General features: G+C 33.9%; 6 protein-coding genes across 7 annotated transcripts; 5 read left to right on the top strand and 1 right to left on the bottom strand.

Annotated features, from left to right (window-relative positions):
* Positions 1 to 50: 50 nt before the first annotated feature.
* Positions 51 to 2,319, bottom strand: LOC9306088 (heat stress transcription factor A-4a). 2 transcript variants are annotated; one of them, XM_021019067.1, is made up of 3 exons: positions 1,902 to 2,319; positions 1,292 to 1,532; positions 51 to 1,197 (listed from the first exon to the last, which is right to left on the bottom strand). In XM_021019067.1, the coding sequence occupies exons 2-3, from the start codon at positions 1,511 to 1,513 to the stop codon at positions 220 to 222; spliced, it is 1,200 nt and encodes a 399-aa protein (XP_020874726.1). In that variant the 5' UTR covers positions 1,514 to 1,532; positions 1,902 to 2,319; the 3' UTR covers positions 51 to 219. The 2 variants fall into 2 exon arrangements, with proteins under 2 accessions (XP_020874726.1, XP_020874725.1); XM_021019066.1 differs by having other exon boundaries at positions 1,292 to 2,318.
* Positions 2,320 to 7,798: 5,479 nt separating this feature from the next.
* On the top strand, positions 7,799 to 11,016 carry LOC9306087 (BES1/BZR1 homolog protein 3). Its single transcript, XM_021018646.1, has 2 exons — positions 7,799 to 8,462; positions 10,105 to 11,016. Exons 1-2 carry the CDS (start codon positions 8,247 to 8,249, stop codon positions 10,741 to 10,743), a joined length of 855 nt encoding a protein of 284 aa, XP_020874305.1. The 5' UTR covers positions 7,799 to 8,246; the 3' UTR covers positions 10,744 to 11,016.
* A 123-nt stretch (positions 11,017 to 11,139) lies between these two features.
* On the top strand, positions 11,140 to 14,648 carry LOC9306086 (uncharacterized WD repeat-containing protein C17D11.16). Its single transcript, XM_021018647.1, has 13 exons — positions 11,140 to 12,162; positions 12,251 to 12,326; positions 12,419 to 12,530; positions 12,657 to 12,780; positions 12,868 to 12,929; positions 13,024 to 13,071; positions 13,147 to 13,208; positions 13,305 to 13,401; positions 13,484 to 13,558; positions 13,641 to 13,739; positions 13,821 to 13,961; positions 14,258 to 14,350; positions 14,442 to 14,648. The coding sequence occupies exons 1-13, from the start codon at positions 11,853 to 11,855 to the stop codon at positions 14,583 to 14,585; spliced, it is 1,443 nt and encodes a 480-aa protein (XP_020874306.1). The 5' UTR covers positions 11,140 to 11,852; the 3' UTR covers positions 14,586 to 14,648.
* Positions 14,649 to 15,039: 391 nt separating this feature from the next.
* Positions 15,040 to 18,388, top strand: LOC9306085 (uncharacterized WD repeat-containing protein C17D11.16). The gene is made up of 16 exons (XM_021018645.1): positions 15,040 to 15,188; positions 15,366 to 15,485; positions 15,574 to 15,773; positions 15,888 to 15,967; positions 16,041 to 16,139; positions 16,223 to 16,343; positions 16,443 to 16,504; positions 16,587 to 16,697; positions 16,792 to 16,853; positions 16,951 to 17,047; positions 17,124 to 17,198; positions 17,292 to 17,390; positions 17,486 to 17,635; positions 17,735 to 17,827; positions 17,911 to 17,988; positions 18,083 to 18,388. Exons 2-16 carry the CDS (start codon positions 15,367 to 15,369, stop codon positions 18,140 to 18,142), a joined length of 1,506 nt encoding a protein of 501 aa, XP_020874304.1. The 5' UTR covers positions 15,040 to 15,188; position 15,366; the 3' UTR covers positions 18,143 to 18,388.
* A 4,124-nt stretch (positions 18,389 to 22,512) lies between these two features.
* Positions 22,513 to 25,105, top strand: LOC9306084 (aquaporin NIP1-2). The gene is made up of 5 exons (XM_021019455.1): positions 22,513 to 22,856; positions 23,080 to 23,304; positions 23,970 to 24,188; positions 24,480 to 24,541; positions 24,652 to 25,105. The coding sequence occupies exons 1-5, from the start codon at positions 22,686 to 22,688 to the stop codon at positions 24,869 to 24,871; spliced, it is 897 nt and encodes a 298-aa protein (XP_020875114.1). The 5' UTR covers positions 22,513 to 22,685; the 3' UTR covers positions 24,872 to 25,105.
* Positions 25,106 to 25,201: 96 nt separating this feature from the next.
* Positions 25,202 to 27,037, top strand: LOC9306083 (oil body-associated protein 2B). The gene is made up of 4 exons (XM_021019456.1): positions 25,202 to 25,769; positions 26,239 to 26,321; positions 26,403 to 26,517; positions 26,622 to 27,037. The coding sequence occupies exons 1-4, from the start codon at positions 25,481 to 25,483 to the stop codon at positions 26,876 to 26,878; spliced, it is 744 nt and encodes a 247-aa protein (XP_020875115.1). The 5' UTR covers positions 25,202 to 25,480; the 3' UTR covers positions 26,879 to 27,037.
* Positions 27,038 to 27,768: the final 731 nt, after the last annotated feature.

Raw genomic sequence — 27,768 nt, 5'->3', positions numbered from 1 at the left:
AGGAACAAGAGGTTCGACTACAACATCATATAGGACTTTGCAAATTATGATTTTGTTTGAGGTCAATCTCATTTTATGAATAATATCCATATGCTCTAGCTTATCATCACCATTGAAGTCTGCTACAATGAACTGTGAAAGATCATACATGTAATAAATAAACTGAGAAAACCTATTTTACAAGAAACTAAAACAGACTATAATTTAAACTTTGACATATCAACTTCTCTCTGAAGATGTCAGATGTCCAAGCTGTTCTGTAATTGTATTTACATTCCTCGAATTCCACCAACATTTCTCACTACGTATGGCTTCATCTTTATCGTCTTTCCTCTCTGATTGAACTTCCCGTTGCTCGGTTGAGCCAGGATTCTCTGTGAAAAACTGCTGCCAGAAGACATCATTCGCTCCTGCTACTGGAGGAGGAGCAGCAGCAACAGTGTTCTGTTCTTTCGAAAAATCGGGCTCAGAGTTCATGTCGATGATCCTTTGAGAAGGAGGAGACTTGGGACGTGTATCGATACTTAGCTGTATGCAAGAAAGAGGAGGGCTTTGTGGGCAAGTAGATGATTCATCCACATCAAGTGTCATCATGCTTCTTGATTGTAACATACTTTCACAAGAATCCGATACAAGATTCTCCCAAATACCTATCGATGACTCTAACTGTTCCACTTGATGCTCTGTTGTGTGTGAAGACGGGCTTGTAGAGCCTTCCTCTCTCACAACAACACACGTTTGGTTATCTTCCAGCATCGGTTCATCAGGAAAGAACCCGATCCTAGGGAACCTTCTTTTCCTCTCGTTTGTTTCGGGTACACACGGCGAGAGGTTCAAAGCAAGCCCTGGTTTTTCCAATACTTGAGAAACAAACGAAACCATTGTTTTCTGACGTTTCTCCATGTGTTGTAACCGTTCTTTAAGTTCTTTAACTTGCCTCTCAAACACTTCTCGTTCCTCGTCTTGTTTCTGTAACTCTTCAAGCAATCCTTCTTTCTCTTTTGTCAATCTCTCAATCTGATTATTCATTCTCAGTCGTTCTGAATCCGTCAACGGGTTTTGCTGAGCTTGAAGATTCGGTAAAGAGTGGCTATGAACTGGTTTGCGTCTATGAATGTTCTTCATAAGATGAGGTTGACCTCTCACAAAATCATCATTGGCAAATTCCCATTGCTCAGGATCAGCTTTTCTAAAACCCTACACATAAACAAAATCCTCCAACTAAACTTAAACCAACCAAGAAGATGATTGATCTAATTAACTACTCCACACAAAGCATGAAAACACTTACATATGTGTTAAGCTGACGGATAAAGCTTGAGAAGTTATTGTGCTTGAAGAATCTCGGAAGAAGATCTCTAGAAAACTCCGGCGGATTCCAAACGATGAAACTCTTATTGCTCTGACTCCACGAAACGATAGAATCGGATGAAGAATCATCAACCATCTCATATGTTTTGGTGAGGAAAGGTGGGAGTGAGCTTGATGTACCTCCATGATTACTCTCATCCATCTCTAAAACACTTACAAATCTAAAAAACGCAACTTCCAACTCCAAGCTAACAATCACACTCACAAAAAGCAGAGCAAGAGACTCTTTTTATGAAGCTTCAAGAACCAAAAGATAAAAACTTTCAATTCAATAACTTGAGTACACAGAAACTAGAGTTATGGAGGACTCAAAGAACTTACTATCACTAAGTTTCGATCAAAGATTCAAAATCAGAAACCGAAAATTCCCTCCAAAAAAAGCTTCAAACTTGAACAAAGTGAGAGACAAAAACCCCAAAAGAACTCACCACTGTTTCTAAATAAAGACAATCAAACAAAAGCTTCTAAGAACCCCTAAAACCCTTGTAGAATTCAACGAATCTAGAACCCTTTTAGCATTAAAATCTCACCTAATCAGATAAAAAGAAGAAACCTTTTATTAGCTTCTCGAACCCTCTCTGCTTCTCGAACCTAAACAGCTTCTGGACTTGGGTATTTATCTAATCAGAAGACAAGAGAATTTCAAAACAGAAATGATTTGTCTGCTTCTGTAACTTTCTCTACCATTATTGCTGCTGAAATATCAGAGAGACTCTTTGTGGAGAGAAGACCGAAGAAAAGTAAACGAGTCGATTGACCCGTTGGAGATTGACGACGATTCGTCAAACCTTTCGTCGATGATTTTAATTAACCGATTAAAAACGCGTAAACGATAACCAATAACGAACAATTGAAGAATTATAAATTTCTGGGGATTTAGCTTTTGATTCCTATAAAGGTTGATGAAGCAAGTACGAATCACAACAGAACAGCTGTTTCATTGTTTTGCAAAGATTGGGTTTGGTGGAATTTTTTTTATTTTATTATTATCAAAATCACCTCATGAGATGATGATGATAGAGCTGTTTTTTAAGCATAAACTTTTTTTTAATTATATAAAAATGTGAATAGTCAAAAAATATAACAGGAAAAAAAATATCAAAGAGATCTTGTTTGTTTGTGAATGTAGAAGCATTTATGACCGTGAGAAAATTCCTTGTTTTTCTTTTTGGGATTTATAAACTAAAGAAAAGTCTTTGATTTTTTTTTGGATGACACGAAATCTTAAGGTCTTGTTTTGAATATTCAATCTGTGATGGCATTTGGTAAATATCATGCCATCTTTTTTTTTTTTTTTGGTTGCACATCTGAATTTTTTTATAATTTTGATGAACATAATATAAAAATCATGGAACAACAAAATGGTAAGACAAATAAGAGGATATACATGGATTTATGTAGTCTTACGTTGTCGAGATGCCCCATTTTGGCCAGAGTAATCGGCCACTTGATTACAATGGAATGTTATTGAACTGAGTTCCGGCAAAATGGCTTCCCCATTTATGGATGTCTACTAGTATATTCTTGCTTTTCTTACGAGTTACGATAAAAAGGTCATGTAAAATCTTATAATCCCTTTCCATATATATATCTAATTGTAACCGCCACAATAATAAGATGATTGCATTGTGTTTCATGTTAGTCTTTGTGCGTGAGCGTCCAAGTATCTTGCTTGAAACTTGCGTCATTGTTACATTTAACCATCCTTAGTTTCCATTAAATATTATCTATATATGAATCATCCCAAATCTTTGATCATGTTTTCTCGACTGTATATATGTTCGTAGTACATGTACTCATTCCAGTCTGTCTTCCCATGCATCAATTGCAAAAATATAAAATCAGATCTTTTCCTCATTACTAGATTTGTATTATGTAAAGAAAAATTGAATTAAGTCAGTATCATCATGTAAGTTTAACGTTAGTCTACGAAAAAGTTGGATTGAAGAAGTATTAAAGTATTACCTAGATATAAGACCACTTAGCTTATTCAAATGCTTTGAAACAGGAATTCTAAATTCATGTCCAACGTTAATTCACAACTGTTTGAGGTAAAAGAACATTGTGATATTAATCCGGGTCGATTGATATATGATGCTAAATATTGACATTTCTTTAAATAATCCATACGTATGTGCTTAGTTCACTGTCCCCGTCAACGCTATATTACAAAATTCCAATATCAAAAACCAATTTAAAATAGAGATAATTAGGTGGGAAGTAAAGATGTGGATCATAATTAGTTTTTGGTAAATTCTTGTCGAGACCCAAAACAATGGTAACATTAGCCCACTATTTTTCCGATTTTAGCCTCACTCGCTCAGTTTCTGACTTTTCTCTTATGTTCATTATCAATATGTTGTAGATATCCAACAAAATTTGTAGATTTATGTATATATTTGTTTCTTTGGTCATAATATCCGATTAACATATATTTATTTTGTAAGACTATAAATAATTCGAAGCTATTTTCTCGATTATTTTCGAACAAAGAAGAATTGGTAAAGATATATAGACACAATCCGTACTTTAATTTCAGTATGATGAATCTATATAAGTTCCGGTAAAGATTTGACAAAATATGTTAAAGATCCAATGACAAATCGATCGAATCTGGTAAGAGTCAGTGCCAATACGACAAAATACGGTATAGATCCGGTGACAACTCGATGAAAATCGGTGAAAATCAATCGAAAATCAGACGAAACTTATGATATTTAAGTGTCTAATTACGATGCACTATTACACTTGCTCTTTGAAGCAAGTACATAAATGTTAATACGCTCTATATATGTGTTTACATGTATACAAATATTAATAACGCTATATATATGTATATATATATATGTGTTTATATGTATACAAATGTTAATAATGCTTAATGTACATGTTTACATGTATACAAATATTTATAATGTTTTCTATATCTATATATATATATATATATATAATATATATATATATATATATAAATAAATATATTTATATATATATATTTACATGTATACATTGATCCATATATGTGTTTAGATGTTTACAAATATCAAAATCGTATAATATATATTTGTAGAGTGCTAAAATTTTCTCAATTTGATAAAAACACAATAATTAATGTTCTTCCTTTCTTCTGTCGCCGCGTAACCGTCACGTCCGAAACAGAGACGTCGCTTCGTCCTTTTCTGCCAAAAAAAAAGTCAACAATGTTATCCCACTCGCATGGATACGTAAACCATTGGTTTTTTCGTTATTATTACGAATGTGAGGGCGAGAAGTGAAGCTATTTTTCCAATATTTGGAGACAAAGCAGTCATTTACCTCTGCGCTAATTTGCATCTCTGTTTTTACCTCTGAGCTAACTCACCTTTTAAAATATTAAGCTCTGCTAAAATAATCAATTTCAGTAAAGACACAATTAAAAAAAAAAAATCAATAATCTAACTAAACTATAGAAATCGTAGATAACCAACATGCATGTACCGTAATCGCAAATACATAAAAAGTCACTTTTTATCAAATTGCTAAAAAATTAACAAAAAAAAAAACATAATTAATGTGGTTTATTGGTTTTACTTTCCAAATATGGGAATCTATAGGCGGTGACCACAGATGAGTTGGAAATTAACTGACAGGATTTTGTACTATTTGGCCATCGACTGTAGCCAAAAAATGACCAATAAACCCTATTTTTCTATGATCTAATAAAAGAGATATATGCAGGAAAAGTAGCTGTGTGTCAGAACAAAGATATCATATCTCTCCAAAGATTTGATTTTCGATACTTCTTTAAGAATAAGATTTGTATTGTATTAATCATGAGAACGGTGAGAAATCGAAGGATCGTGTTTTTTGGGCTCTATATCAACTGCTTTTTATTTTTTTTCTCAGTGTTTTCAATTTTCATCTATCTCCGAATTTTTTTTTTTCTCCGATATTCATATCGATTCTTCGATCGAGTTGCTGCTTGTTTACGATTAGTTCGTCAAAGTAAGTATCTCAATTAAACTTTATTTTTGTTTAATGTTTTCGGATCTATGTCGTATTTTTTGTTCTTAGATTGTTTTTATTTCTGGGTTTTATAGATGGGAGATACCTTCATCATTGTCTAATCGGTGGTGGTGAAGAACCCCTTGGAGAAAGGGCCAATGTGTACTACAAGATGAAAATTCTTAGAGGCATCATCGACTCGTTGGAAGAAGAACGAAATTCAGTTAATCAGAGATTCATCACTCAGGGGTTTGTTGGATTTTCCGAACAAATCCGCTTGGTCCGCCAGTGATCTTTTCAATTACGATAAATCTTCCAATGATCTTCCCCACTAACTGTTTCCTTCAACCTTGTCTACCCCGCTATCTCCTATGATAATGTTTATTATTTTTGTTACCTTTTTCTATTTCATAGATTCTTAAAGCTTTTTAAGGCTCGCTTATTTTAATGGAAAGACGCTTGTTATCGTCTATTTTGTTTGTTACCCTACTAGTTAAACTTTACATTTGTAACATTTTATATTACTAATTCACCGCTTCTTATTTGTTGCATTACTTACCTTCTTTATTGGTCTTGCATTTCGATATTGTGTTCCTATTTTTGGATAACGTAGTTAACCATTGTCAAATTTGTTGTTAGCCGTTGATGTTGTTACCCGCTACGTTCTTAATTATCTATCAGTATCTGACTTCATTGTGTGGCTGAACACACATTTCGTAACGGCTACAAGGTTTTACATATGTGTTAACGGCTAATGGGTTTATTACCTTAATGATATAACATTTCCTAAGTGAATTTGATCTGCCTTTTCTTAACCCGATAACGTATTTACCCGTAACTTATTTAGAAGTCTTTTATTCATTTTATTGGAAAAACACTTGTTATCGTCTACTTTGTTTGTTACCCTAGTAATTATACTTTACATTTGAATATAACTGCGCACGGCTATTAGGTTTTACATATGTGTTAACGTCTAATGGGTTTATTACCTTAGTGTTATAACTCTTGATAAGTGAATGTGATCTGCCTTTTTCCAAGCCGATAACGTATTTATCCGTTATATTAGTTAGCCGATAACTTATTTAGCGATCGTACCTGTGATAATGTTTATTATTTTTGTTACATTTTTCTATTTCATAGATTCTTAAAGCTTTTTAAGGCTCACTCATTTTAATGGAAAGACGCTTGTTATCGTCTACTTTGTTTGTTACTCTACTAGTTATACTTTACATTTGTCACATTTTATATTACTGATTCACCGCTTCTTATTTGTTGCATTACTTACCTTCTTTATTGGTCCTGCGTTTCGATATTGTGTTCCTATTTTTGGATAACGTAGTTAACCATTGTCAAATTTGTTGTTAGCCGTTAATGTTGTTACCCGATATATTCTTAATTATCTATTAGTATCTGACTTCATTGTTTGGTTTTATAATTCATTGTTCTCGTCTTGAAAGATCTCAAGTTAGCTTTTAGAAATTGTGTCAGACGTAGGGTTATTTTCGTCATAATTCCGTGTGTCAGAAGATAGAGAATTAATAACGTTATTTCGGTTCCCAGATCTTATAATATCTCCTTCTATGGATTAATATTTTGTTCACCCTTGTTTGATAAGGATGAAAGATATTGTTTCAACTAATTCGTGTCCTTCGTTAACTCATACTATTATTGAAGTCATATATACACAAATTTGAAATATTCCACAACGTGTGTTATTACTTAGTTGATATATATAGACATTATAAAGGCAAGTGTGGAATGTGGATAGTACTACAAAAATATTTAGTGTCGGATAATAAAAGACATGTGTAGACAAAACCCAAAATTGTTGTTCATTATATAAGAAACTTGGAATCAAAGCTGCTGGTATAAGTGATACACGAACATTATGTATGTGTTCTATTTCTATTCAGTGGTTCGAATATTTTTATTGGTTGGGTAACAGATGGTCTCATATAATGTCAAAGAATAGCTTACTTATTCTAATTACTTACTACGTAATAGATTAGAAAATGAAATTAATGAAAAAAAGAGCAAAGGAGTCACGAGCAATGACAAGTTGATGGGAAGCAGATCGGGAGCATCACGTGACCCACCCGATTCAACGGTCATGATTAGATTTTAAAGCTATTTGTGATCCCACGAAAGGTGTGACCTGTCATCCCTTTAGATGCCGCAATCTCTGCCACGTATTTTGGACTCGCAATTATTTTAATTAATTACTAATTAGTTTAGCTTAATAACATAATTATTCATAGTCCCTATTTTCTTTTGAGGAAATATTCATAGTCTCTATTAGATGTGGATAGTCATCCGTAGTTGGAAAATGCTGTCATTGAATAAGCATAAAGTTTAAATTGATAAAAATAGTCATTATAGAAGCTAGATTTATTATTATATACAAAAATAGACATTATGTTTGACACAAAAGAAAAAGATAATTATAAAAGCAGCTTGATATTCTTGACTTCTGTAATTTCGGAAAAACCGAAAATTCTCAAAAATATAGGAGTATACCAAAACGATGTCGTTTGTGGTCAAACATTTTCCATTTTCCTGCTTTATTAAAAAAGCCTGAGCACGTGTTAACACATATGATATGGGACATACTTGTAAATTACAATATACTTTTAAGGGTAAATTCGTCTTTTCATGACCCGACCTCTTTTTTCTTCACCCTGCTAAGTGCTTCTTCATTTATGTACTCACCAGAAAAAACTCAGAACCAGAAAATTCTCAAAAATGAACAAAAAAAAATAAAGCGCGAAATTAGTTTTCACCGGGGAGTTTTTATCCTATCTCCTACGAGCTAACAAATTTAGAAGAAGAGGAAGTTAAAACAGAGAAACGACGCCGTTTTTTTTTCTTCTCCAAATTCCGGTGATCTGAAAATGACGTCGGGGACTAGAACGCCGACTTGGAAAGAGAGAGAGAACAACAAACGGCGAGAGCGGCGAAGACGAGCGATTGCAGCTAAGATCTTCGCAGGACTAAGAATTCATGGAAACTTCAAGCTCCCTAAACACTGCGACAACAACGAAGTTCTCAAAGCTTTATGCAATGAAGCTGGCTGGACTGTAGAAGACGACGGAACTACTTACCGCAAGGTAAAAAAAAAAAACATGATCCTAAATTTCTTGAAAATATTATCGATTTTGTAGATTTTTTAGGTTGATTAAAACTGTGAATAGATCTGAACGTTCGATTTTACGGAGAGAAAAAAATCGGACGGTTGTGATTTGATTTTGAATGGTTTAGTTAGTCATTGCAAACGTCAGATCGAAACTGTTCCGGTGAACTGAAACAAAAGCATGAATGTCTTAAGATTCGCTGATGCTTTCAACAAACAACTCTCTGTTCACTTTCAGATGAGAATAGTAATGACTAAATTACCCTTACTAATCACACGGTCTTAGAAGGATATTTCAGGGTTATTTCGTCATTTGAGTGATGTACATTAGAAAATACTATAAGCTTTGAGAATTTTTCTTTTTGTGTTTTTCTTTGTGCTTTATGATTTTTTAACTTTAGGACACGTCTGTTTCACGAAACTGCCATTGGTATTCGGGGTATTGGGTTTAGATTCCTTAGTACAACGATCGAGGTAGGCTTTTTTTTCTTGCTCACATGTTTTTTTTTTTTTGGTACTTTTTCAGACTGACGCTTTCTCTGAAATTCCAATTTTGCTTTTCTTGAATCATAAAATTTTCTCGACAAAACTTTTTCTTTATTTGCTTATGTTCACACTTACATTAGCAAAAGTTAATTAACCTGTCAAAAAGACTCAATTTTTAACTTATGTTGCAGTGGATTTTAGTACTAAATTGTGTCAAGAAAATCATAAAGGGACTTGGGATTCTTGACTCGTGTGATTTAATAGTTTCCATGAGTGTTTATTAGTAATTTTTTGTTATATATTTAAATTAATACGACTATGTTAAACTGTCCTAATTCTTGTTTAACTGGTCAATGGGTGAGACTTGGGAAATGATTTCCCTTTTGCCAACATCTAATGATGATGTTTGGATTTTGCTTGTGTGGGGATAAATAAAAGGAATTGTATTATTCATTCTTTGACCATTAAATGCCAAAGAAAATCATTGTTCTTTTACCTTTTTTCTTTCCTTAGTTGCATTTGGATTTTCAATTATCAATCATAGTGTCATCTTGTTCGTTGCTCACCAGCTTTTGCATTTCGTAAAATGGGAAAAGAACAAAAAAAAAACATTTTGAACTCTCTTTAATGTAATTATTCTGTGAGATATTCTCGATCCATTAGTAAAGATTGGTTCTTTGAGCACTATACCAAAGAAAATCATTGTCCTTACACTTTTCCTGCTTATAGGTGCATTTTGATTTTCAACTATCAATCATAATGTCATCTTGTTCATGCTCACCAGCTCTTACATTTCGTGAAAATAGAAAGAAAAAAAAAACATTTTATGCTCTCTTTTATGTAAATAATCCATAAGGAAAGATTGTTCTTTCCAGATATTCTCCATCCATTAGCAAAGATTGTTCTTTGACCATTATAAAACCAAACAGAATCATTGGTCTTTATAACTTGTTTTCCTTGGTGCGTTTGGATTTTCAATTTTAATCATAATGTCTTTTTGTTTGTTGCTTACCAGCTTTTGCATTATGTAATTAATCCACTAGCAAAAGATTGAGAGAGTATCAGCTTCAAATGGATTGTGTTGGTTACATTTTTGTGATATTTCTTACAGTTTGCAATAAACTCTTGTGTAGGGATGCAGACCAATGGATCGAATGGAACTCATGAATGGTTCTACTTCAGCGAGTCCATGTTCATCGTATCAACATAGCCCTCGTGCTTCCTACAATCCAAGCCCTTCATCTTCAACATTCCCGAGTCCTACAAACCCATTTGGTGATGCTAACTCACTAATCCCATGGCTCAAGAACCTCTCTTCAAATTCACCTTCCAAGCTTCCCTTCTTCCATGGAAATTCGATAAGCGCTCCCGTGACTCCGCCGTTGGCTCGAAGCCCTACTCGTGATCAAGTAACCATCCCCGACTCTGGATGGCTCTCTGGAATGCAAACTCCACAGAGCGGACCGTCTTCTCCTACCTTCAGTTTAGTTTCAAGGAACCCGTTTTTCGACAAAGAGGCTTTTAAAATGGGAGACTGTAATTCACCAATGTGGACTCCTGGACAAAGTGGAAACTGCTCTCCAGCTATTCCTGCTGGTGTTGATCAGAACTCTGATGTGCCAATGGCTGATGGAATGGCGGCTGAGTTTGCGTTTGGTTGTAACGCAATCGCTGCTATTGGAATGGTGAAGCCTTGGGAAGGAGAAAGAATACATGGAGAATGTGTTTCAGATGATTTAGAACTTACACTTGGAAACTCAAGAACCAAATGATGATTTCAGAGAAGAATCAAAGTCGTTTGCTATCATTAATTCTTCTTTTTTGTCTGTTTTTTTTTTTTTTTTTCTTTCAGTGTGATGTTTAAAGGTGACTGAGGAAAAGAAAAAGGAGAAAGGAAAGGAAAAAAAGAACATTTTGAGCTCTGTTTTTTTTTTTTTTTCTGTTGGCTTTTGACTAAAGTTTGTAGTTAGAATCTATTTTATATCTCGAAGCTTTATTTTTTGTTTTTTTATTTTTTTTGTGGAAATTGGATTTGAGATTAGTGATGTTATTAGTATAATGAATTTCATATAAACTATTGAAGCCAAATTGGACTTTGGTAACCATTGTGAACGTGAGAAAATATCAGTATCTCTATATCGTTGAAAATTTGTATTTTTTAACATTTAAAAGATAACAGAAAACTGGACTACGTTAAAAGACCAAAGATATGTCCAAAAAGTCGTACGTAGCCAATAGGAAAGTCAGCTAACAATTGCACGAATAATACGAGTATAGTACTTCAACTGGACTATTACAAGTCAATAAATTGCTTAGTGGATCCAATTTAAATGCCCAATTGTTCTTATATGGCTAAAAGCTAGGCCCATATCTACATAAGTTTATTTATATGAATTTATGTAAGCGATAAAAAAGGGTTAACAAACGGAACCCTTTATTAGTTCGGTCTCTCTATCTCTTTCGATAGATACCTCCAGTCTCCAGAGCAAGAGTTCAGTGTACGTAGCTTCGTTTGTAACGTAAGTTCTCTTCCTTTTCAATCTCAAAGTAGAGATTCTAATAATGAGATTTATATGAAAGATAGTTAGCCTTCTTCATCGCCGGTTATTTAGGGTTTTCCTTCGTTGTAACGTTTCATTTTTCTATAGTTAATCAGGCAAACAAATTTTTGTAGATATGTCGCTTGGTTACGGTTTTACCGGATTCTAAACGTTATATAATCTTTATTGTTCCTCTCAAGAATATGAAGTATTTGGGATTGGATTGATGGCTTATTGTGTTACATATATATATGCTAGTTCTTTTAAGGTTTCCGTGAGAGGCTGAAAAAGTGTTTAGGTATATTTACTTTGGTTTGTTGGATCTTTTTTATTTTTGCAGAATGATAAGTGCATTGTCATGGGTACCAAAAGGGGCTGCAAAGGCCATACCCGATCGTGCTAAACTTCCTTCTAAGGAGGAAATCGAAAAGCTCGAAGAGAGTTGTGAATTTTACAGCGAGGATGAAGAAGAAGAAACCGATGATGAAGAAGAGAATGGTGATGTTGCTCATGCAAAAGCAATAGCGAAAGAATTTGGAAAATCTTCCAAAAGCAAGAATGCTTCTTCTTCTTCTTCTTCAATGGAGGTTGATGAGGTAGCTGATGGTTTGAAAGAACTTGACATGGATAATTACGATGAAGAGGATGATGGTAAGTTTGGCTTAATTATTATCTTTTCAAATCTCTGTTTCGTTTTCACTGTGTAATGTTATATTTTCATTTTTGTGTTTGGATTCAGGAATTGAAATTTTTAGCTCCGGGCTTGGGGATCTTTATTACGCCAGTAATGAGATGGATCCATATCTCAAGAACTATATATGATGTATAAGCCCCTATCTCTATGTTATTCATATAATTTTCTTCATGGAAACTTGTTGTATATATACAATAAAAATCTCTGTTTTTTCCAGGATGATGGTGATGACTCGGATGATGATTCAACAATTTTACCAACCGATTCAATGATTATTTGTGCTAGGACCGACGATAAAATCAAATCTCCTATCAACTGTCTTGATGTTTGTCAATCCTTCTCGCGCTTATTTATTTATCTGCTCGTTCAATAGTTCCTCATATAAAATTATTGATTAGTTGTAAAAATATAGTAGTGATCTCACATGGAATTTATATGAATGTGTGACCAGATTTATGTATGCGAGGAGACATCTAATGGCTCTCCAAACATCTATAGTCATCAGGAAATATTGCTACCAAAACCTCCAATGTGTACTGCTTGGCTTGATTGTCCACTTAAAGGAGGAGAAAAAGGTTAGTGATATGTATCAATCATCTCAATGGGACTCTTCATTCTTGCAATAGATGAAATTATCATTTTTATTGGTTATTTATTGGCAGGGAATTTTGTAGCGGTTGGTTTGTTTAAAACGCACGCAATAGAGATATGGGATCTTGACATTGTATGTAGAGAGTAAAATGTCTTTTTGAGTATTATTTCTTCTCTTATCAATCATGAAACTATGTTGTAATTTAAGTTTTCATGTATTGCTTCAGATGCGCGAGTTGTTACCCTGCGTACAACTAGGAGGAAAAAAGAAAGGGGTGAGTAGTCTTTATTTTGGTTTAGTGGCAACAAGAAATGTATTTGTTAATTTGCTTTCTCGTCTTTTGTCTAAGAAATACAGAGAAGGTAGCCATACTAAGTCAGTTATTGGTCTTGCTTGGAACAAGGAGTTTCGGTATGTCCATTATTTTGAGTCTATTTCTTCAGGTTTGCTTTTTTTTTAGACGTGCCTGATCTTATTATTTTTGGAAACTTTCTTGGAAAAAAAAAGGAATATACTTGCTAGTGGCAGTGTCGACAAACAAGTTAAAGTTTGGGATGTTGCTACTGAAACATGCCAGATTACTCTGGAGCATCACACAAAGGGGGTATGAACAAGAGTCGTAGAACGAGAAATTTCTTAATTCTGTGGCATTCTTATATATGGTTTATTGGTTGTACGGTTCACAGGTTCAAGCGGTTGCTTGGAACCATTATGCTCCGGAAGTACTTCTTAGTGGGTCATTTGATCGCACTGTTGTATTGGTAAGTGTCTTAAATCAGTACCTATAAACAATAAGTGATCATTAATCAAATATTGGTTTGTGTATATTTATATATGTTGCAGAAAGATGTAAGAAAGCCTTCACACTCGGGTTTCAAATGGTCAGTCATTTCCAAAGTTGAAAGCTTAGCCTGGGATCCACATAGCGAATACTCCTTTTTGGTACGTTACACTTTAATTTACGGTCTTATCGATTTTCTTTGCGGTCTTTAGATATTTTTCTTGTGTTTTCCTTCTTTACAGGTTAGTCTCAAAGATGGAACTGTCAAGGGTTTTGATGTTCGTCAAGCCTCAACTTCAACCTCTGATTCAAATCCAAGTTTCACTCTCCAACATGGACGTAAAGCAGTCACTTCCATCTCATACAACGTTTCTGCACCTAATGCAAGTCTCTTTCTCATTATTTATTGCGTTTCGGTTAAAAAAATCTGAGTAACTCTAGTTCTACAGAGCAAAGTTGAATACTAAAAATCAATAAAATGTTAGGACGAGTAACACAAATCACAAATACTAAAATTTGGAAACAGAAACATCTATTGTACTATGAATATGTGTCCTCCGTAGTGGCTTGGATACTATTCGGGTTTCTGTGGCCCTATGTCTACTCTCTCTTGTGTCATTGTTCTTTGTTATGTTTGTTTTAGTTGGTCTCACGATTTTTCGAGTTGTAATAATAACAGCTTTTGGCAACTGGATCTACGGATCAATCGGTAAAGCTTTGGGATCTTTCAAACAATGAGCCTTCATGCATTGCTACACACCGACCAAATGCTGTATGTAAGAACCAATAATCAACCATTTAAAAAAAAAAACTTTGGTTTCCTTATCTTAATTATTAATTTTTTTGTATGACTCAAAACTTAGGGACGCTTATTTTCCATTGCCTTCTCTACGGACAATCCTTTCTTACTCGCTATGGGTGGCCTTATGGGCAAGTTAAAAGTTTGGGATATACTTTCGGACACTAATGTCTCCAGCAGATACGGAAGCAGACAAGTCCGACCATGAAAGTCCAAGCTAAGCTTTGATGATTGGTCATCACATTCGAACACACTTAACCACAATTTTGTCGTAGTTTCTTTCTTTCATTAATGTTTGTTTTATTTTTCTTTTGTAATGGCTATAATAATTTGTGGCTCAATGTTTAATCAGAGACCCATAACAAAAGCCCATTAGTTTATCAAAAGAAGTTCAATATCTTTTAGTTAACCCATGGTTATTTCACAAGCATATGTGGTTAAGAGGGTGTCAGTTAGGAGGATAATCCCACATTTGGTTTAAGATATGTTAATGGTCATTAAAATATCACTTCGGTAATTTATTAAGAATTTCATCTTTAACAGTATCAAGGCATTCAAAGTATGTTTTTAAAGTTGAAGGTCTTTAATACAATAACTAAATAGTTTTGGGGCTTTTAAGCAATATTCCTTTGATTTGTTTGCTTCTTCTTCTTCGCTTAGCGCCGCTATATCTCACTCTCGGAAAAAATCATCAGAAGCAATAAATCTTCAATTGTTAAACCCTAAACCTACGAAAGTCTTGACTTTGTTTGCTGCTCATATTCGTTCTCGATTAATTTCGTCCCGAGCAAGTTAGGTCCCGTTTCAAAACGTAAGTTCTCTTTGATTCTTTTTCAATGATCTTAGGTAATCGAAAGCTTAACCCAGTTTGTTGGGTTCATCAAATGACGAAAAAACCCTAATTCCGAGCTGCCCTGAACTCAAGAACCGGCCTTTGCGATTTTTTACCGATTTTGATGATTCTCTCTTTGGTTTTGTATATTTGCAGAATGATAACTGCAGTGTCATGGATACCAAAAGGGAATCTAAAAGCTGTTCCTGATGTTGCTGAGCCTCCTTCAAAGGAAGAACTTAAAGAGCTCATTGAGAGTGGTGCTTTTGCCAGAAGGTGAGATTTTTTAAACTTAATATCGTTTCTGTTTCTCCAAGTTTAGGACTTGAGGAGATTGTGATATGAGTTTGGTTTTTATGTGTAGCGTGGATGATAGTAATGACGATGAAGAAGAGATTGAAGAAGATGGAGAAGAGATAAGTGAAGTTGATCATGCCAAGGCTGTAGCTGAAGCTTTTGGTAAATCTTCTAAAAGCAAGAGTGCTTCTTCTTCAATGGAGGTTGATGAGGTAGCTCAAGGATTGAAAGAACTTGACATGGATAATTATGATGAAGAGGATGACGGTATGTTTTTGTTGGCTTTTTGGTGTTTGTTCTGCAATTCTACAAGTGATCATTTTGATTAGAAGAGATAATTTGGTGTGTTCCTTATGTAAAGTTACCTTTTTTTGGATTCAGGAATTGAACTTTTCAGTTCTGGAATGGGGGATCTTTATTATCCAAGTAATGAGATGGATCCATATCTAAAGGATGTTGATGTAAGCCATTTTACAGTGAAACTTATTATGGTTAAATTGTTTTGTATACGATATAAATGTTTGTGCTTTTTAGGACGAGGATGATGAAGAGGATATTGATGATACGACAGTCAAGCCAACTGATTCAGTGATTATCTGCGCTAGGAATGAAGATGATGTCAGCCATCTAGAGGTATGGTCAATCCTTCTCGCTGTGTAGGTTACATGTTAAACATTAGGGCTCATATGGAAAGCTATATATATATATATGACCAGGTTTACGTATACGAGGAATCGTCTGGCTCTCCAAACATGTATGTTCATCATCACATAATTATACCGGAATTCCCATTGTGTACTGCATGGATTGATTGTCCTCTTAAAGGAGGGGAAAAAGGTTAGTGTACGCTTTTATTGTTCATATGAGGCAGGTTTTTTCCTTCTTGCTATGGATGAAATCTCATTCTTACTCTGTTATTTGCCTTGGTACTGTCAGGGAATTTTGTAGCTATTGGTTCAAAGGAATCACCGACAATCGAGATATGGGATCTTGACGTTGTATGTAAATATAACTGACTTTGTATTTATGTTTGCCTTTATCGATTATGAGTCTATTGATAAGGTTTTTATAATGCTTCAGAGGGACGAGGTGCTACCTTGTATACAACTAGGAGGAACAGAGGAGATGATAGTAAGTAAGAAAAAGAAGAATAAGAAAGATAAGAGTAAGAAACAGAAGATTAAGAAACCGGTGTGTGCATCAAACTCGTCTGTCTCTAGTTTGTCTATGGCAAGTTCTTACGTAGTTATTTATTTAATTTTGGGGTCTGTCTTTTTCTTTACAGACGTACAAAGAAGGTAGCCATACTGATTCAGTACTTGGTCTTGCTTGGAACAAGGAGTTTCGGTATGTCTAAGCTTACTTGTGCTCATAATTTTGAAAGTTTTTTTCTGGTTTGCTCTTTAGGTGTGTCTGATTTTCTTTTGGTTTATTTGGATAAAAGGAACATACTTGCTAGTGCTAGTGCCGACAAAAAAGTTAAGGTCTGGGATGTGGCTACTGGAACGTGTAAGATTACTATGGAGCATCACACAAAGGAGGTAAGAACGAGATTCGAAAAACGAGAAATCTTAATTTTATGGCATTCTCATGGTTTTTTGTTTGTATGATTCACAGGTTCAAGCAGTTGCTTGGAACCATTATGCTCCAGAAGTGCTTCTCAGTGGGTCGTTTGATCAAACTGTTGTCTTGGTAACTGTTTTGTTCCATGGTATTTATTTTCGTGTGTTCCGGTCTTTTCCCTTTACAATGATCATTAATATCTGTATGTATATTATGTTGCAGAAAGACGGAAGACAACCTTCACACTCGGGTTTCAAATGGTCTGTCATGTCTGATGTCGAAAGCTTAGCCTGGGATCCTCATAGTGAACACTCCTTTGTGGTACATGACACTTTCCTTTTTTCTTCTGATAGACAAATCAGTGGTTCCAGTGACATTTTTCAATAGATAGTTTGTTGTTTCTTTTCCCTCTTAAGGTAAGTCTTGAAGATGGAACCGTGAAAGGTTTTGATATACGTGCTGCACAGTCAGGTTCAGATTCTGATTTAAAACCAAGTTTCACTATCCAAGCACATGACCAAGACAAAGGAGTCTCCTCCATCTCATACAACATTTCTTCACCCAATGTACATCTCTCTATATCTATGTCCTTATGGCATTTCATTTTCATTTTGTTTTTGTTTTTTGGTAATCAGTTCTCACCATTTATGAGCTGTAATTAACAGCTTTTGGCTACGGGGTCTATGGATAAAACGGTAAAACTTTGGGATCTTTCAAACAATGAACCTTCATGCCTTGCTACACACAAACCAAAAGCTGTGAGAACCAATCAACATAAATCATTTTTGTTACCCATTAGTAACTTCTTCTTTATCCCTAACCATTCTGATTTTGTCATCAGGGAGCTGTGTTTTCCATTTCCTTTGCGGTGGACAACCCTTTCTTGCTTGCTATCGGTGGCTCAAAGGGAGAGCTACATGTGAGTGGAAAATAGATACAAGAAGATTAATCATGTAGTTAAAACATATCGTTAAATTTGGAACTTTTAATCAATCTTGTGTATATGTTTGCAGGTTTGGGATACACTGTTGGACGCTAATGTTGCTCGCAAATATGGGAGCAATCGATCTTGAAAAGACCCCCCGCAAGGAACACTTGTCTCTTTGAAGCTGTGATGGTCGTTAGATTTGATCACACTCATGCCAAATTTTGCAGTTTCTTTTCTTCTTTTCTTCAGGCTTGTTTTATCTCATATGATTATGGTTAATCGTGCAAGGGTGTGAGCTTTATATGTTGAATTCCTAAAACTGGCAGAGCCTTCTTCAATTTATCAAGAATCTCCAAAGTTTATATATAATTCGATTTCAAGCTTTCTAATATGATGGAAACTAGCATTTCCAGTTGTTGTGCTTTAAATAAAAGTTTCATTTGTCAAATTGTATTCATCTTTTAACTCTGCAAAGTAATATAAAACTTCTATTGTGCTTTTCACTAATATAATTATAAGTTTATTTTATCAAATAGATAATCAGATATAATAGGGAAATATTGAAAAACAGCATTTTCTTTGAAACAAAAATATAATCCTACAACAACACTAAACCGATTAAACATTTGAATTCTATGAAATGAAAGATATTCGAACTCTATATAAGAAACTCGAGTGTTATGGTGAACAAAATAAAAGTAAAAACATAAGAACAATAAAAGACTCTTCATGCTTTGTGCATTCAAGCTCTAAAGCATATATGTTTCTTGATCAAATTCCATGTTTTGTGAAACTTAAGAGGTTGCTTGTTCTTATGTTTGAATTGTTGTTGCGATCCATCATGCTTGATTCTCAGGTTTGTTTGTTTCTCTCTTTATTCAACCATAAAAGCAATTTTTTAACTCTCTTAATCATTCATGATTTTCATACATAACAATTTCACACACATTACATACTTAGACTCTAAACTTGGCCACTATTTAACCTTACCTCTAGACATTAGACTTATTAGTGTTACAAGCAACCTTACACAACCTAACCTTAGCCACTAACAACTCTTAAGTCTTAACTAAAGTACTTGGCTAAATTAAAACCCATATTACATACTTTCTCGTTTGGGCCTAACTAAGCTCAACAGCCCATTAGTCTTCTTAGCCCAAAAAATACAAAAACATAAACCCACTTCCCTTTGTTGACTTTTCTTCTTCTGCTCACGTCTCTCTCTCTCTCTTGCGACCAACGACGACCACTTCGTCTTCTTCCTCTTCTTGTTCTTTATCATCTTCTTATTGCTGTCTCTAATCATTTCTCTTTCTCAAATGTAGGTTCAATCGAAGACTCAACCCTAAACAATTGTTTTGACTTGAAGCAGAGAAATCGGGATTTTAAGCCGCTCTCTTGGATTAAGGTTGCACTTGATGCAGCTGAATGTCTTGCATTTCTTCATAGCTGCAAAGTCAAAGTTTATATATATGTTCACATTTATGTATTTGAGTTCAAGCGTTCTAATATGATGGAAACTAGCATTTCCAATTGTTGTGCTTGAAAATATTTGTCATTTGTCAAAAATGTATTCAACTTTTAACTCTGCAAACTGCAAAGTGATACTATAAAATAGTATAAATTTCTACTGTGCTTAGGTGACGGTTATACTAACGACTTTTACGGACAGTAGGTAATTAATTTCAACACAGCAATGTCTAGTAATTAAAGTCTTTGTCTGCCACAAAACTTATGAAATCTTAACAACTAATTCTTTCTATCTTTATGACTTAAAAGAGTCAAAAGCCTAAAATCGTTACTAAATCCCGATTTGGTATTGTTAACAACTTTAAATATTTATCAAATACATACTAATATAGTAAATGGAATAAACAATCACTACTTTTAAATCATCAAGGAAGAAAATGATCTATGCAATAAATTAGGTAGCATGTAAATAATTTGATTTCATACTTCTTTGATGAATTACAAATCAAACAAAAATCCATATTTTTAAATCAATCTATCTAAAGAGTAAACACACACTGTTTTTCAAAAGAGTCCATTTTTTCTAATATCATTTGCAAAGTCACATGGGAAAGGGATCTTTGTGGAATGTAAATGTAAATAGTGGGAGGTTAGAGAATCTGCATGCGCATTAAGAAAATATCGTAACCACCCAAGTCACTTCTTGAAAGTACAAATTATAGTTATTGTGCATCATTACATTCATAATTCTAACATAAAAAAGTCTTTAATTATTGTGCATGAGTATTATTTAATTGAAACGTTCAAATTCGATGGACGTATTAGTCAAAGTCTCCGTTTAAAAGAAACTTGTGCATAATGTCAATGACAATATTGTTAATTATCTACTCGACCAATAACGTTATTGATCTGAGCAGATATATGGTTAATATTATTGAAATTTTTGTGACATAGTAATTATTATGAATTCAACACGAGATTGTGCATTGATTAGTTCATTTTTTTTTCTAACTTTCTTCGCTTATGATTCCGTTGATATGACGACATGTCCTCACTTCAGCTTTATGAATTTATTTCTAGAACTATGCCAATCAATCTATATTCTTTTATTTATTTACTATCAAACTTATTTGATGTTTATGGGAAGTTTTTTAACTAGATCATATGCTAAAAATAATAATAATAATAAGACAAAAAGAATAACAAACTTCTATCGGAATAAGGGTTGAACATTTTATTAATTCATAGTGTAATTCTTAGTAAAAATATTTAACTGTTTAACAATGATCAAATGTATATTACTCTATTAATAATTTTTTTTTAGCTACTGTAGTTCCAAAAAACGAAGTATGAAATTTGCATTGAGTTTTATTCTCTATGGTTCATAAACCAAATAAATTTGAGTGAATCAAGATTAAAAACCCTAAATGTACATATGGTCTTACATTCAATACATATTTTCGATTGTTCGATCGTATATAGCCGATTGTCTTATCACCATTATACGTGTACAGTGGCACATGTGGGATTAACATAGTATAATTGATGTATGACCTCAAAAAAAAAAAAGTTTGACAGCTATGATATTTTTTTGTTTGTTCGGCAAAAAAATAATTGATGTATATGTGACAATTTGAAGCAGTTTTACCACTACATATATGAAAATACTGAAGCACGGATGAAAGGAAACAAAAAATGTATGTATTCTAACGGATTGGTGCACATGAAAGTCTTTCTATGATTCAATGCTAAATTCAGTATACTCAATTTAGTAAAAAAATCCAAATTGTGAATTGTAAAGAAGCTTCTTTTGGCATATTTCTTATTCTCATAATTAGTTACATGTTAGGATGGATAAGATAACTAGATAAGACCATAACAAAGACAAGCAAAATAGTTAACAGAAAAAAAAAAAAAAAAAAAGACAAGCAAGATATATGGAAACTCAAATAGGTAAAATATAAAAATTTGATATGGATCGGAATCTATATAATTATGCTCGCATCTAGATTCAAGTACACAGTTCCTTGAAACTTTAGAGTAATTCTTATATGTCTGATATGTATAGACTAAAATAAAGAGCGTCTATATTGTCGGTTGGTTGTTGGAGACTTGAAGAGGCCTTCATCAATTCCATCAAGTGACATTTTTCAATTTCTGATCATAAATGATACTCTAATTTATCATAAAGTCTGTTATATTTTTGGTCTATCTATATGATACAAACAAATTTGGGTGTATCAAAATAATATTTTTTAAAACTAACAACTAAAAGTTTCAATACTTTTAGAAAACAACGCTTTAACAACAAAATGTGTCATCTTTTTATTTTCGAAGTTATAATATAAGTATTGAAATATCTAAATTAAAATGTACTGTCTAGTAAAAATAACTAATTGTTTTTTCTGGAAACAATTAGTTTCATATCCTATAGTTCAAAACTCGATTTACCGGCGGGCATAAGTTTTAACTTCTAACGTTATATCATTTGAAAATATGGATAACTGCCACATTTATGATATGACGATCACATTAACCACATGACGTGTAAAAATCAAATGATTTTTCGTATCAACTTAAGAAAATAATCTTTTACGGATAAGAACAGAGTTATCCACATTGTTGTATTTAGGGAAATGCATACAAAGCATTTAGGGAATATTTTAAATATTTCTTAAATACTATATATAATTGCAATTATTTTAGGAAGTATACCTATCAAAATTAACACTTCACATAAAATTTACAGCAATGACAGATTCATGATCTCATTTCATTTTATTCGAATTGTAGATTAAATATTTAAGATATAATCGATGATGATACTTTTAGATATTGGATTAAAAAAACTATATTCCCTTCTAACTAAAATAAAAAATACTATGAATTGTATTTCAAAAATTCTATATTTTGTCCCAAAATTCTGTGTTATAAAAGTAAAAACAGACTATATATATGTAGATTTTTCTTAATAAAGCAAAGCAATGGTCAAATATACCATGTGAAATCGTTTCCTAAATACATCATCGTTTTTTTTAATTAATAAAATGGTCAAATTAAAAAATCGTAGAAATCCAATCCTCTCTCTCTCTTTCGATTTGCCAATAAATGGGAGATAATCGGCTACCAAACTCATTCACACAAGTCATAACAGTCTTTTAAAGTTTGATATCTTTTTCTTCTTCTTTCGTTTGTCAAAAGAGAAAAAAAAAACAGTTATGGCGGAGATCTCGGGGAACGGCCATGGTGCCGATGCTAGAGACGGAGCTGTGGTGGTGAATCTCAAAGAAGAAGACGAACACCAACAACAAAAAGAAGCTATTCATAATCCTAAACCCATGAAGAAACAAGACTCTCTCCTCTCAATCTCTGTCCCTTTCTTGCAAAAGGTTTTTTACTTTATGTAACTCTCAATCTCCAAAACCTTTTTAGTTTTGAAGAAAAAAAAAACTCTCACCGATCTTTATAATTAATCTCGACATAATCCATAAATCTATCTGTTTTTTTTTTTGTGTTATAGAAGAAATTCGTCTTAAAAAATAATGAAACACTCTGTTTTGTTTTTTGGTTAAATTGCTCTGTTTTAAATTGTTAAATTGCTCTGTTTTTCAGTTGATGGCTGAGGTTTTGGGAACGTACTTCTTGATATTCGCCGGTTGTGCAGCGGTGGCCGTGAACACACAACATGACAAAGCCGTGACTCTTCCAGGGATCGCCATCGTTTGGGGACTTACCGTCATGGTTCTTGTTTACTCTCTTGGTCACATCTCCGGTGCTCATTTCAATCCGGCCGTCACAATCGCATTCGCATCTTGCGGCCGCTTCCCTCTTAAACAGGTCTACACTCTATATAAATTATAAATAATAGTGATTGATCAAGTTTTGTATTTAAGTATAATTTTTGAGTTTGATGAACAACATTTAGACATTAGTGTTTTTGTGTTTGATAGGTTTAGTTTAACTGTCGTTTTATTCTTTTGCACGAAACTATAGGTTATAAAAAAGTTTTTATTGTTTTTATATTTTTATTGGATTCGTGAGAAGTTGCATTTTTCTTAAGTTTTCTTTGCGTCAACTTGTGTTGTATTACAACCTTCAAATCATTATTATATCTTTCACTAATGATTTTTTTTTTGTTATTGAATTCATACTGATAGACGTATTTATGAGTATAGAGATGAGTCATGATGAGTGATTGAGTGCAGATAATTTCAAATGTATGCGTCTACGGTATATGATGAGTATAGCCGGATAACTAGGAATAAATTGATTTTTCTTACCAATTTGTTTTAATTTTTTTCGTTAGTTTTCTAAATTGAACTTTTAAAAAGTGTTAGTTTACCATGTAACATTTGTCCGTATACAAAGAAAGTCAAACAAAATTGTGTTATATAAGCGTCAAAATCTTCACAATATTCCAAAATAGTGTCCCTACTCCCTAGTTAATATGATATCACAAATAACATAATTGGTCACTAAATTTTATTTCTTTGATTTCTTAGGTTCCGGCTTATGTGATATCACAAGTGATCGGATCGACGCTTGCTGCGGCGACTTTACGGCTCTTGTTCGGACTTGATCAAGACGTTTGTAGTGGGAAACACGATGTGTTCGTCGGAACATTACCATCTGGATCGGATTTGCAGTCGTTTGTGATTGAGTTTATCATTACTTTCTACCTTATGTTCGTCATTTCCGGCGTTGCCACCGATAATAGAGCGGTTAGTATTTCGAAATCTTCTTATGTTGGACGCAAATTAATCAATTATATATATTGTCAAATTCGATGGTTATATGTTGGGGACTCCTAACTATTTTAAGCATGTTCTTTTTAACTTCAGCTAATATGTTAATGTACTTTTAAGGTTGTTTATGAAACATGGACAAAGTATTTTAATAGTTTTTTTCTTTTTATTTGTGTTATTACCCCTCCTTCAGCAATTTCACATGTTTTATTTGGTCCTTGAATTTATGAGAAACTTAACATTGGATTCAAATGTTTCAATAAGCAGATCGGAGAACTTGCCGGACTAGCAGTAGGATCAACGGTGCTACTTAACGTGATAATTGCCGGGTAAATTTATTATTTAACCTTTCTATTTATTACTATCATTGTTCATATATTTTTCTTTATCGACTGAAAATTTAAAAATGAGATATGGTTATATTTATCAATTTTATCAGACCGGTATCGGGAGCATCGATGAATCCAGGACGAAGTTTAGGACCTGCAATGGTTTATAGTTGCTACAGAGGACTTTGGATCTACATAGTCTCTCCAATTGTTGGTGCAGTTTCGGGTGCGTGGGTTTATAACATGGTTCGATATACCGATAAACCATTACGAGAAATAACTAAGAGCGGTTCGTTTTTAAAGACCGTGCGAAACGGTAGCTCTCGTTAAGCAAATAAGAAAACATGGCTACGTTGTACTACTAGTCATCGGAGGTTAAGTTGTATCACTAAGAAGCAATTGGAGTATTTTGGTATTTAAGTGTTTTTAAATTTGAATTACCGCAAATGGATTAACATAGTATGTGACGAATATTATAAGGGAATTGATCTATAACGAGTTTGACCAGAACTACTACGTATATGGTTGTATTAACTGCTATATATATTTATTTCTTTCTGTTTTTATGCGAAAAATTCTATCTTCACATTTATGGTGCAACTGTATCGTTACCTTTGAAATCATTATAACGCAATTTTGGATATAAAGACCCTTCGTTTAAGCAAAATTGTCAAAAGTTGCTATTTCGAACTCGTCAAACAAAGCACAAAAGCCGGGGTCGCAAACATTGCCAAGTGTTCAATACTTTGTCCAAGAGCTTAAGAACCGGCCGCGTGTCATTTTGTCGCCAATCAGCCACGTCAACACACCCGAATGACGTGTCACGCATCGAATCATTCACGTCATACTTTCCTCATGCAAACATCACTCCTCTCTTATAAGATCAAAACCAAAACACAAGAACCAAACTAAAGAACAAGAAAAAAGGCTGTCGTTACGATGGCATCGAGTGATAAGGTTCCAGTGGCGTGTCCGGCAAGCAGCGGAGATGGAAAGGAGCCAATGGGAGATCCGACAAAGACCACTACGGCGATGCTCGATAAAGGAACGGCTATGATGCAATCGATGAAACCGATCAGGCAAATGAGCCTTCACGTGTGTTCATTTGCTTGCTATAGCCACGATCCTGGCCGTCAGATCGAAGTTCATATCTACGGCCAACGTGTAAACCAGGACTTCCTCCAATGTGCTGTCTACGATTCCAATTCCTCTAAGGCTCATCTCATAGGTACACATGCTTCGACTTCGATAAATTGTTTACATTTCTTTGTGTTAAGTTTTATTGGATTCCAATTCAAAACCAATGAAATATATGGAGTGGTCCACGTCTCTTATATACTATTTTAGGTCTTCTAATGTGTGTTTCTCGTGTGGGATTTTATGAGGTTGCGTTGTGTTGTTTATAATTATACATTTCACAATTATGTTGGCTCTCTTGTGCATATAGGCTTATACATACATATTCACCATTTTATTTGGGTAAAAAAATCTTCGTATGTACATTGCAAAGATTTCATTTTTTTTGTTTTATATGCATTTGTACCGTATATACACTATTTGTACGTTAATTAATGGTCCTGCACATTTTTATGCGTATTGACATTGATTATACCGTTGTATACGTATATTGAAGCGTTTGCTAGAGACTAATGAGTAATGACTTAGGAATTTTGTTTTTCATTGTATTGAATCTGTAGGGATAGAATATATTGTGTCGGAGAAGTTATTCGAGAGTCTCCCACCGGAGGAACAAAAGCTTTGGCACTCGCATGATTACGAGGTTCATGATTTTCGATACATTTTCCGATATGTTTATTATCTACCTGAAAATCGAAAATGATCGAATGAGTGTTGTTTGTAGATCCAAATGGCTCTTCTAGTAACTCCAAGGGTCCCGGAGCTCGTTGCGAAGCCCGAGCTTAAAAATCTTGCCAAATCTTACGGAAAATTTTGGTGTACATGGCAGATAGACCGAGGTAATTAATTAATCTTGTAAATATATGTAGAACAAACCATATTTATTATATTTTGAGATATGAGTTAGTTTAGAAACTTAGGTTTTTATTTTCTTTTGTTTTAGGGGATAGATTGCCACTAGGTGTACCATCACTAATGGTGTCGCCACAAGACGTGAATCTAGGGAGAATAAAACCGGAGCTGGTGAAAAAGAGAGATGAAGAACATGGAATCTCGACGGAATCGTTGAAGCCGTCAAGAGATGGGATCAGTGGACCGGAGAAGAAGAATCTGGTCGCTGATTATTGGGTTAGGTTTAGGAAAGGCTTTGCGCTTGATGTCGTTGAGACAGATATGAAGAGAACAGCTCCCTTCCCGTGACTTTTATGTGTGTGTTTTTTTTTTTCTCATACATTTAGATAAGTTCGTAAGCTTACACACCACGGTGTTATGTTATATGATAATGTCATAAATATGAGAATTTTTTTTTCTTTTCGTCATGTCATAAATATAAGATTCGGATTTTATTGTTTGTTTTTTTTTTTTGGTTGTCATCTGGATTTATTATTTATTGCAAATTCTGAGAACTGTTACATAGACGATTCTACAACGGACAATTCCTTCCGACCCTTATTAGATTTACGACAGAAGATACCTCTTTCACCTTTTTCTTCATGCTTGCTTCCTTCACCTCCTTCATACTCACCTCGTTCATCTCTTTCTTCATGCTTTTGATGGACACTTCCTTCTCTGTATAGAATCTTGGCGAACGGCTATAATTGTACATCGTTAGAGATCTCCTGCACACTTTTCTCGAATAATCTGCAAATTTATTAATAAATCGCAGTATCTGGGACTCGAACCCCAGACCTCTGGGTGTAGAAGCATCATGTGATTAATCAACTTTCAATATGTTAATAAAAAAAGAAGCAAGATTAGACCACAAGCAGTGGTACACTTTTTACCCGAGTGTGAGTAATTTTAAAACAAAAAATATTGCAAAAGTTAGAAAAGTTACATAGTTCGAGTGTGGGATAACACCCGAATGTGAGCTACGTGGGAGCATTTGGTTGGTAAGCTCTTCTTCTATCTTCTTCACACTCCCTATCTTTCTCTATCTCTCTATCTTCTCTCTCTTCTCTCTCTCTCTTTTATTATATTAATATAAATTTATTAACATCTATCCCTACAAATACACCACTGCTGAGAGCATCTCCGATGGTTAAGAACCATTTGGTTCTTAACCTTACATCTTAGCATTATTTATAATC

The sequence above is a fragment of the Arabidopsis lyrata genome (genome assembly GCF_000004255.2).
Source record: "Arabidopsis lyrata subsp. lyrata unplaced genomic scaffold ARALYscaffold_7, whole genome shotgun sequence".
In the NCBI taxonomy this organism is placed as follows: domain Eukaryota; kingdom Viridiplantae; phylum Streptophyta; class Magnoliopsida; order Brassicales; family Brassicaceae; genus Arabidopsis; species Arabidopsis lyrata.
Note: the sequence above shows the minus strand (reverse complement) of the source record. Positions and strands in the feature narration are given on the sequence as shown.

Bases quoted from the DNA above. Each gene is read 5' to 3' on its own strand.
- LOC9306088 (XM_021019067.1), bottom strand. From the start codon at position 1,513: ATGGATGAGAGTAATCATGGAGGTACATCAAGCTCACTCCCACCTTTC. The intron at 1,198-1,291 runs GTAAGTGTTTTC...GTTTATGTGTAG, and splicing joins TCCGTCAGCTTAACACATAT to GGTTTTAGAAAAGCTGATCC.
- LOC9306087 (XM_021018646.1), top strand. From the start codon at position 8,247: ATGACGTCGGGGACTAGAACGCCGACTTGGAAAGAGAGAGAGAACAAC. The intron at 8,463-10,104 runs GTAAAAAAAAAA...ACTCTTGTGTAG, and splicing joins ACGGAACTACTTACCGCAAG to GGATGCAGACCAATGGATCG.
- LOC9306086 (XM_021018647.1), top strand. From the start codon at position 11,853: ATGATAAGTGCATTGTCATGGGTACCAAAAGGGGCTGCAAAGGCCATA. The intron at 13,740-13,820 runs GTACGTTACACT...CCTTCTTTACAG, and splicing joins ATAGCGAATACTCCTTTTTG to GTTAGTCTCAAAGATGGAAC. The intron at 13,962-14,257 runs GCAAGTCTCTTT...TAATAATAACAG, and splicing joins ACAACGTTTCTGCACCTAAT to CTTTTGGCAACTGGATCTAC.
- LOC9306085 (XM_021018645.1), top strand. From the start codon at position 15,367: ATGATAACTGCAGTGTCATGGATACCAAAAGGGAATCTAAAAGCTGTT. The intron at 15,486-15,573 runs GTGAGATTTTTT...TTTTATGTGTAG, and splicing joins AGTGGTGCTTTTGCCAGAAG to CGTGGATGATAGTAATGACG. The intron at 17,636-17,734 runs GTACATCTCTCT...TGTAATTAACAG, and splicing joins ACAACATTTCTTCACCCAAT to CTTTTGGCTACGGGGTCTAT.
- LOC9306084 (XM_021019455.1), top strand. From the start codon at position 22,686: ATGGCGGAGATCTCGGGGAACGGCCATGGTGCCGATGCTAGAGACGGA. The intron at 22,857-23,079 runs GTTTTTTACTTT...TCTGTTTTTCAG, and splicing joins CTGTCCCTTTCTTGCAAAAG to TTGATGGCTGAGGTTTTGGG. The intron at 24,189-24,479 runs GTTAGTATTTCG...TTCAATAAGCAG, and splicing joins TTGCCACCGATAATAGAGCG to ATCGGAGAACTTGCCGGACT.
- LOC9306083 (XM_021019456.1), top strand. From the start codon at position 25,481: ATGGCATCGAGTGATAAGGTTCCAGTGGCGTGTCCGGCAAGCAGCGGA. The intron at 25,770-26,238 runs GTACACATGCTT...TTGAATCTGTAG, and splicing joins CTCTAAGGCTCATCTCATAG to GGATAGAATATATTGTGTCG. The intron at 26,518-26,621 runs GTAATTAATTAA...CTTTTGTTTTAG, and splicing joins TACATGGCAGATAGACCGAG to GGGATAGATTGCCACTAGGT.